Raw genomic sequence first — 10,028 nt, 5'->3', positions numbered from 1 at the left:
AATAATTTGATGTCACATCCAATAAAATAAAAATCCTTGCTGGGCTCAACCTCTTAGAATTCCAGCACCACCCAAAAGCACCACTCTGGGAAACAAGGCTAGCATCCCAGTATTACTTTGGAAATATATGACCCAAATTACAACAAGATTGAATAAACTTATCCTATAGCTTGAAATGCTTATTGAAAAAAGTACACATAAAACCTTAAGCCATGTTTTGCCAAATTTTACTTTGTGTAAAAGAATTTCTGTTCTCAACTGTACGGTTAAGTTAGGTAAACCATGTAAGCCTCATCATTTTCGTATATTTGAAATTTTAACATCTATATTTGCTTAAAGCTCCACATTGCATAGATGTAAATAAATTCTTATGTGCCTCATGCAACAAATCTAAAAGGAGAAAATATGAGATTTCACTAAAAAAGTATTTTACCACCAAGTTCTCTCTTCAGAGCCCCCTTAATCTCATTATTCCTGAGGCTGTAGATGAGGGGGTTCAACATGGGGATCACCACCATGTAGAACACAGATATCACCTTGTTCTGGTCAGTGGAGTACATAGACTTGGGCAGCACATAGATGAATGTAACTGTCCCATAGAACAGAGTGACAGCGGTGAGGTGGGAGGTGCAGGTGGAGAAGGCCTTGTGGCGGCCCTCGGTGGAGCGCATCTTCAGGATGGTGATGAGGATGTAGCTGTAGGACACGGCTATCACTATCACTGTGAACACAATGATGGAGCCAGCAGAACAAGTGGACACAAGGATTAAGATACTGTCTACAGAACAGGAGAGCTCAACTAAAGGAGCAAAATCACAGAAGAAATGATTAACCTTATTGGGTCCACAGAAAATTAAACTGAAGAAGGAGAGAGTAAAGCAGGAAGCATCAAGAAAACCTCCTATGTAAGCTACTACAAGTAACAGGACACAAACTCCTGTGGACATTTTGGTTGAATACAGCAGTGGGTGGCAGATGGCCATAAAGCGATCATAAGCCATGGCAGCCAGAAGAAAGCACTCAACTGTCCCAAAGAAAACAGCTGACCCAAGCTGGATGCCACATCCTACATAGGAGATTGTATTTCTCTCCACCACAAAATTGACCAGCATGTTGGGTGTGACAGAGGATGAATAGCCCATGTCAGCAAAAGCTAAATGGCTGAGGAAAAAGTACATGGGGTGGTGGAGCTGAGTGGAGACTCTGATGAGCAGGATTGTGCAGAGATTTCCACATATGGTCACCAGGTAGATGCAGAGGATGATGATGAAGAGGAAGACTCGAAGGACTGGATCATGAGTTAAGCCCAGCAGAATGAACTCTGTCACTGCAGTGTGGTTTCCATACACCAGGGAATCCATCAGACAATGGAGCTGCTGCTAAAGAAACCTGTAATTTTTTAAGTTTCAAGAGTAGATTTATAAATATGCAGTCTCATTTTCTTTATTAAATATAGAATATCATTTTAAAGAGTAACATTTTACAGGCACTACATATTTTTATGCAATTATGAGTTCATATGTCATTGTATAATTGATCTTAGGCAAAGACCAGAAATGTTTTCTTATGCTCTTTCTTTTTGTATTTGTACTTTCGAATACAATATATTATGTACCTTCAAAGACATATAACAAAAAAGACATAAGACAATGAAAAGAACAGCAATGAATTCTGAGTGTGATATAAAACAACATACAGAGAGTCTAGACGAGTAGCCAATATTTATATATGTGCATCTTAAATGATAGGTATACAGCTAAAATGGTTTATATATACAAATATATGCTTGTGATATGTTCCATTAAGCAATATTATTTTCATTATCAATATAGAATTAAATAAACAGAGTCTGAAGGAGAATAGGTTATTTTTACATGGTTATATAGCAAATGGTAAAGTCAGAAATATCAAGCTGTGGAAACTCCTTTTAGTAGCTATGTAATAACAATCTCAAATTATTATTATCACAAAGTTCAGTGCACCCAGGATTGAGTATCTAACAGGTTTCTTATGTTTTTTTATTTTTGTGGATTATTTATTGTGGTCATTTTTTAAAATCAGATAGGTTTTTACATCATTTTTATAGGATAGGTGGAAAGACCTATCTACCTTACCATAAATAACTTTTGTATTGCATGTCTTTTCTCTGGTAGTATCTGAGATGCCTAAACATAAATTTGGGGGAGATTTTGGGTTTTATCTTTAAGTCGTTGCCCAATGGAGTTGTCATTTCACAAAGTAGTTTATAAATTCAATACATCTAGAACAATATTACCTGCTTTCAACATTGTTTTTATTTAATTGTATTTTGTTGGCGGGATAATGTGTAATGGAGTTACAATTACATTCGTCAGGTAATGGGTACAACATTCTTAACCATCTTTCCCAATCTACCCCTTCTCTTGCTTTCTTAATTTTGCATTGAATTCTTGACTCCAGTCTCCCCTATTCTCCTCTTCATCTATCCACCAGAGACAAGTTTCTTTGATCTTGGTAAAGTTCATGTGTAATACAGCATCAGAGTTGTTCTATTCTTCAATATACATATCAACCTAATTAGTACAAATATTTTTATGAAGGTAGAAATATGTTGCTGATACTATAACCAAACAGGAATTTTAGAATAGTATCATAAATGAAGTTATCTGTTTTTCCATTTATTGGGTGTATGGGACTTATATTTTTGAAGCAGAAAATATTTGTGTAGCAATTACTTTCAAATTCATACTCAATAACTATGCGAAAGTATGTAGTACCTAGTCCAAAGGCATGAAGTAAAGATATTTTAAACTATATTTACATTTAGCAATGTCCAATCTTCATTTCCAAACTTTTCACTTCATTTCATGGGTTTTTACTTTCAAATTTTTCATTTCATTTCATGGTTCTCCATTTCCAAACACTTTGCATGTATACACTAGTTTTCATAATCTCGTTATACTCTCAAAATTTATACATAACACAGTTAAGTATTTCTGCAAAAGCACACATCCTTATAATTAAAATCTTCTACTTAAATCCTTAAGCATTAACAAAAGCCCCAAACAAATTGAAACTAGCATTTGGGCAGAGTTCTAAGATTAGATACTGTGTGATGCTCATGTGAATTCCTGTCCTATGGTAAGTAAATAAGGTTTCTGATTATGAATAATCACTATTTACACATGTAGAATTGATGTAAACAGAGAAAAATTTCAACCAAAATTTCTCACCTCCTGCTTACTTCTGTTCCTCTGCCTGTGTCTGTACTGTGACATGACAACAGCTCAGGAAGCAAAACTTTCACAAATGCTAAACCCAAGAGATCAGAATCATTAACAAAATCCAAAGTCTTACCTCTGGAAATTAAAAATCATTCCTTTTTTCATAACAACACAAAGCCAACACGATTATATAGCTCGTGTTTTAATTTTTTGGTTCTCCCTTGGGAAAGAACTCCCTAATGAAACTGGAAATTCAACTGTGAACTCAAAACTATTGTGGAGCATATTTATTCTCTGGAGTGGATATTGGGCAACTCAATTCTCACCACAAAGCAACTGATCTTCCATTATGTGACTGATTCTCTGGTGGTCAATTATTCTTGCTTCTATGTCAATTGATGTTCATATGGAAATCTATGACTTTCTATAATATTTATAAAATGTTATAATTAAACGTGTTGCTTCACAGAGAAATATTATTTCTATGTTGACTTTGATATTTATGATTAAGAAATGGTACTGAAACAGGCCCAGGTGATTCATGCCTATTATCTTAGCTACTAAGGAGGCTTATATCTGAGATTTACTATTTGAAGTCAACCTGGGCCAGAAAGTCCTGGAGACTCTTATCTCCACCTATCTACCAAGAAAACCAAAAGTATAACTGTGCCTCAAGTGGAAGAGTGCTAGACTTGACCAAAAATCTCAGTGATAGCACTCAGGCTTTGAGTTCAAGCTCCAAGAAGAAAGGAAGTGGGGGGAGATAGATAGGAGGGCTCAGAGAGGGGGAGAGAGAGAGGGAGGAAGGAAGAAAGGAAGGGGGGAAGGAAAGGAGAGAGGGAGGGACAAAGAAAGGAAGAAAATCTGAGAAAGAAACAACTGAATTTTAGATATAAAATGGTAACAGTAATTCTGTTTGGTATATCTTCACTGCTAAGTATTTTGTATTCATATCTGGAGTGTGTAGCATTAAATACTGTACGAATACAGGTTGGAAATAATGCAAATTGACTTTTAAATATCAAAACAATTTAAGAATATCATTAGCCTATCAGAATACAGAAATACTTTAAAATGCTGCAGTCAAATAACAAAGAAATTCAGTGACTTCCACTAGAGAAATGGTGTTTCTGACATCTGTCACTCTTAGCATCTTGTCTCTCTACCTAAACCAAGACATTGTGTCTTCTTAATATCTACAAGAAGAAGGAAAATGTTCCCTTTATTCTATGTCTCTCTCTGCTTTAGATGTTAAAACATCTCCAAGAAGAGAAAGTGATAGGAGGAAAACATGCTTTTCAACTTTTATTTCTTGGCTCTGGTTAAAGAGTTTCGTATAATTTCCTTGGTGTTTCATCTACCTATACTTTCTCAATCCAAAATTGTAACAACATTATTCATATTAATTTTCTCAAATATTCTATCATTGACCTGGTGATTATGGTCCTCTTGAATATAAGCTAAACACTCCCAGAATTTCCTAATTAATTATGTTTTTTCACCCAAGAATAGTTTTTAAAAGAATTTATCTCTGAAACTGGGAGTTGAGCCTAGTGGTAGAGTGTTTGCCTAGCCTTTCATTGTTATGGGCAGCTTTAGAGCCTGGACTAAATCTATTGTCACTGAGCTTCTCCTGCTGCCCCTACTAGAGTTCCTTTTTCTTCATTAATTCATATGCTCTTATTAAAAATTGAGCACAGCTAATCAACTTTCATTTGTGCATTTGCCATACAAAAAATCCGGCAAGTTGAGAACATAGTAAAAATGATAGTAATGTTTACCAAGGAAAAAAATGTGGTAGAGAAAAACCACATAGTATATTACCACAGTAAGATAGCATTGCTCTGCTTCTTTAACCATACTTAGGATGGAAATGATGAGTGTTTAAGTTCAAATACAGGAAGAATTAGGGACAGAACACAAGGTATGTATAATTTAAGAGTTTCAGTTAAAGGTGTGTCCTGGCTTATCATTCATTATGTTAATTCTAGTTCCCACTCCAGAGTGATTTCCTGTCTGTTATCACTTGAGGGGATCAATCTGGTTCCCAAAACATTACTCTCCAACTACAGTGCAAGCTGATTGTTATTGGCTATTATCCACATTTGGCAGGTGAACTGTCTTGTAAGGCCCTGCTATACTTATGGCTACTTTTGTTCTTTATAAAGATGTTACTATGCTGGGAGCCATAAACCTTAGCTACTCAGGAGGCTGAGATCAGAGGTCCTTGATTCAAAGCCAGCCCAGGCAAGGCAGTATGTGAGACTCTTATCTCCAATTAGCACCTAAAAGTCAAAAGTGGAACTTTTACTGAAGTTTAGAGCACGATTCTTGAACACAAAAGCCCAAGCACAGTGACCAGACCCTGAGATCAAGCCCCAGAGCAGCACAAACACACAAAAATAGAATCATAACCTAGAGGTCATGGTTCCTTCACATATAAGATAGACACTCCCAGAATTTCCCAATTAATTATGTTCTATTCACCCAAGAATATTTCCCCAAAAAATGTATCTCTGTATGTAATCCTATCTTCTCTGAAATCCAAGGTAAATACAACATGACTTCAGGGAGATGATGAAATTGCCTATAAAAAGCTCAAGCAACTCTTGATCACCTTCTGAGGACTGTCCAAAAACAGGTGGAAATATACACACACAACACTTATACAAGCCGACTTGAACACTTTAGCTTCATCTCACCTGTGGATCTTGAAGCATCTTGAGACTTAGTTCTAATATCTCACAATCAACCTACAAAAGTACTCTATACCCTAGACAACATACAACAACCTAGAAGGGCACCTCCCAGGGACCCTGAGAAAGCTAGGCCTGTCCATTCAATAATAAAAGGATATCCACATTGAATTAGAATTCCACTGCAGCCTATGGACATAAATGGTTTATCCCAAGACAAAAGGGCTCTAGGATATACTAATGCTCATGATAACAGCCTTGTAGTTTCATGTCCTTATGCACACTCAGAAGCTGTTATTGAAACATCCCCATAGATAAGTATACCAACCATTACATCACACTCTATAAGAGAGTGGATTCAAACCACATCACTGATTAAAAAAAAATTAGAAAATAGTTGGGCACCAATGTCTCTCAATTGTAAATCTAGCTACAAAAAAAAGGCTAAAACCTTAGGATTGCAGTTTAAGTTCAGTGAAGGTAGGAAAGGCTATGAGACTCTTATCTCCAATTAATCACAAAAAAACATGCTGTGGAAAAGTGACACAAAATGGTAGAGCACTAGCCCTGAGCTTAGGGAAAGTATCAGACCCGGACTTCAATCCCTAGAACAAAAAAAGGGGAGAGGGAAATAAAAAATAGTGGTATTTAAAGAAGTAAATGCAACAGAAAATGTATTCCTTGGAGAATATAGTTTTAAACATAACACAAGAATTAACAAATCATGAGTCATATAAAAGAAATGCATTGGTGCTTTTTAGAACTATGCTAAATTTCTAACCTCTGTTTTGCTTATAATCAAACTTTGTATTTTATTTTCTGTTTTCAGGCTGGTATTCATACCCAGATAAATTTTACACTTAGCTTGACAATTTATACAAATAATGCTATCATTGTTTTTGACCAGAGTTTCAATGAATATGTAAAATGAAGCATTTTATAAAAAGAAAATAATAATGTGGTGGTGTACATAAACTAGCAAAGTACCTGGATAGCAACTCAAGACTCCAAGTTCAAATCCTTCCCACTAAACAAAACAAAAATATCTGCCACTAATCCATTTGATTGATCTCCATACGTTGTTTGGTTTTCCTCAGCTGTTACTTCCTTACAAAGAAATTTAGCATGATTCATTAACATTGATGTATATACAGAAAAGGTTATCATAAAATATATAAGCAACAACATACAATGTTGTTTAATGTTTTCTGTATTTCCTCATCACTTTATAGGGACACGGTTTTGTTGTTTCTTGTAGTAGACAAGTTAGCAAAATAAACGCGTTGACTTTACATCCCAAGTGAAATAAAGAATCCTTACAATGCTCAACTTCTCAATGTGTCTAATGCCTCCAAAAAACATTAGAACCAGTTCTGGAAAACACAAATTGCCAAGCAAGTGGTACTTTGGAATTGTGTAAGAGCCAAATTATAATAAGATTTATTAATCATAACTTATACCTGTGAACATTTTTGGAAAAAATATGTGAAAAAATTGAATAAATATTTAACCAACACTGCTTCATGTAAAACAGTTTATGTTCTCAATTTTAAGTTAAATATCATTTTATTTCAGTACATCATTACGATACTCTTAATTTTTATTCAATTTTAATTTTTAATCTCTAAAATTGCTGAAAGCTACCCATTAGACAGATTATATATATATATATATATATATATAAATGTGTGTATATCTCACTGACAAAAATCAGTTAGGGCACACATCAAATGTTATTCTACAACTTCTAAAAAATATAAACAGGACCCATTAAAAACATGTTTTCCTGCCAAGCTGTCTCCTCAAAGCCCCCTTAATCTCATTGTTCCTGAGGCTGTAGATGAGGGGGTTCAACATGGGGATCACCACCATGTAGAACACAGATATCACCTTGTTCTGGTCACTGGAGTAGCTGGACTTGGGCAGCACATAGATGAATGTGATGGTCCCATAGAACAGAGTGACAGCGGTGAGGTGGGAGGTACAGGTGGAGAAGGCCTTGTGGCGGCCCTCGGTGGAGCGCATCTTCAGGATGGTGATGAGGATGTAGATGTAGGACACGGCTATGACAATCACTGTGACCACAATGATGGAGCCAGAAGTAAATGAGGGAACAATTGTGAGGATACTGTGTGCGGAACAGGATATTTCAACTAAAGGAGCAAAATCACAGAAGAAATGATTAACTCTAATGGGTCCACAAAAGAGTAAACCGAAGAAGGAAAGGGTAAAAGAGGAAGCATTCAGAAAACCTCCTATGTAAGCTACTGCAAGTAACTGCACACAGACTCCTGTGGACATTTTGGTTGAATAGAGCAGTGGGTGGCAGATGGCCATAAAGCGATCATAGGCCATGGCAGCCAGAACAAAGCATTCAACTGACCCAAAGAAAACAGCTGACCCAAGCTGGATGCCACATCCTACATAGGAGATTGTATTTCTCTCCACCACAAAGTTGACCAGCATGTTGGGTGTGACAGAGGATGAATAGCCCATGTCAGCAAAAGCTAAATGGCTGAGGAAAAAGTACATGGGGTGGTGGAGCTGAGTGGAGGCTCTGATGAGCAGGATTGTGCAGAGATTTCCACATATGGTCACCAGGTAGATGCAGAGGATGATGATGAAGAGGAAGACTCGAAGGACTGGATCATGAGTTAAGCCCAACAGAATGAACTCTGTCACTGCAGTGTGGTTCCCATACACCAGGGAATCCATCAGACAATGGAGCTGCTGCTAAAGAAACCTGTAATTTTTTAAATTGCAGGAGTATATTTATAAATATGATGTTTCCATTTTCTTTGATAAATGTAGAATGTCATTTTAAACTGTAATATTCAAGAGCCACTACATATTTTTATGCAATGATGAGCTTATATATAAGATAAAAATCAGTCTTAGGAAAAGATCTGAAAATGGTTCCTTATGTTCTTTTTATTTTTGTATTTTTGAATACTTTATTATGTGTCTTCAAAGACACATAAAATATAAGGAAAAAAAGATAACAACAATAAATACCTAGAGTAACAGAAAACACAACATAAATACAGAACTAATGATGTAAACAGAGGTAAAAATCTCAACCAAACTCCCTTACCTCCTTCTTGCTTCAGTACCTCTGTTCTCTCTGTACTGTCACATGACATAAGCTCAGGGAGTAATGCTTTCACAAATGCTAAACCCAAGAGATCAGCCATTAACAAAACCCAAAGTCTTACCTCTGGAAATGAGAACTCATTCATCGTTCCAGAAAAACACAAAACCAACATGATTATATAGCTAGTCTTTAATTTTTGATTCTCCCTTGGGGAAGAACACTGTAATGATACTGGAAATTTGACAATGAACTCAAAACTATTGCTCTCGAGTGGATATTGGGCTACTCAATTCTCACAAGAAAGCAACTTTTCTTCCAACAGTTGTCCAATTCTTTGGTGGTCAATTTTTCTTGTTTCTATGTTGGTAGATGTTCATATAGAGATCTATAACTTTCTTTAATATTTACAAGATAGCATAATTGAGAAATTGTTTCATAGTGCAACATTATTTCTAGGTTTACTTTGATATTTATGATTAAGAAATGGTACTGTATCAGGCACTGGTACATGTTTTTGTCCAAGCTATTCTGGATGCTTAGATCTGAGGATTACTAATTGAAATCAGCCTAGGCAAGAATCTCTTGGAGGCCCTTATCTCCAATAATCTATCAAGAAAACCTAAAGTGTTGCTGTGACTAGAGTGGGAGAATCTGAGGCTTGAACAATGATAGCACTCAAGGCTTTAATTGAAGTTCCAGAGAGAGCAAGAGAGAGAAATAGATCAGCAGACAGAGAGAAAGAGACAGAGAGAGGGTAAGAAAGAGGGAGGGCAGGAGGGAGAAAGAGAGGAAAAGAGAACGGGAGAGATAAAGTGAGAGAAAAAGAGAGGTAATGGATGGAGAGAACAGAGACTAAGCAAGGAAATTAAAAGGAAGGAAAAAAGAGAAAGAAATAGAGGAAGGAAGGAGGAAAAGAAGGAAGGATAGAAGGAGGGAGGAAGGAGGGAGAGAGGGAAGAAAGGAAGAAAAAAAGAAAGAAAGAAAGAAAGAAAGAATCAAAGAAAGAAAGAATCAAAGAAAGAAAGATCTGAAAAA

The 10,028-nt window shown here is 36.1% G+C and overlaps 2 protein-coding genes across 2 annotated transcripts; both read right to left on the bottom strand.

Moving 5' to 3' along the window:
• Positions 1 to 416: 416 nt before the first annotated feature.
• LOC150053232 (olfactory receptor 5P76-like) lies at positions 417 to 1,361 on the bottom strand. The gene has a single exon (XM_090348981.1). It carries the CDS (start codon positions 1,359 to 1,361, stop codon positions 417 to 419), a length of 945 nt encoding a protein of 314 aa, XP_090205107.1.
• Positions 1,362 to 7,669: 6,308 nt separating this feature from the next.
• Positions 7,670 to 8,615, bottom strand: LOC150053231 (olfactory receptor 5P76-like). Its single transcript, XM_090348980.1, has one exon. It carries the CDS (start codon positions 8,612 to 8,614, stop codon positions 7,670 to 7,672), a length of 945 nt encoding a protein of 314 aa, XP_090205106.1. The 5' UTR covers position 8,615.
• Between the last annotated feature and the right edge of the window lie 1,413 nt (positions 8,616 to 10,028).

The sequence above is a fragment of the Megascapheus bottae genome, chromosome 16 (assembly GCF_031878675.1).
Source record: "Megascapheus bottae isolate mThoBot1 chromosome 16, mThoBot2.hap1, whole genome shotgun sequence".
Taxonomy (NCBI): domain Eukaryota; kingdom Metazoa; phylum Chordata; class Mammalia; order Rodentia; family Geomyidae; genus Megascapheus; species Megascapheus bottae.
Note: the sequence above shows the minus strand (reverse complement) of the source record. Positions and strands in the feature narration are given on the sequence as shown.

Bases quoted from the DNA above. Each gene is read 5' to 3' on its own strand.
- LOC150053232 (XM_090348981.1), bottom strand. From the start codon at position 1,361: ATGGATTCCCTGGTGTATGGAAACCACACTGCAGTGACAGAGTTCATT.
- LOC150053231 (XM_090348980.1), bottom strand. From the start codon at position 8,614: ATGGATTCCCTGGTGTATGGGAACCACACTGCAGTGACAGAGTTCATT.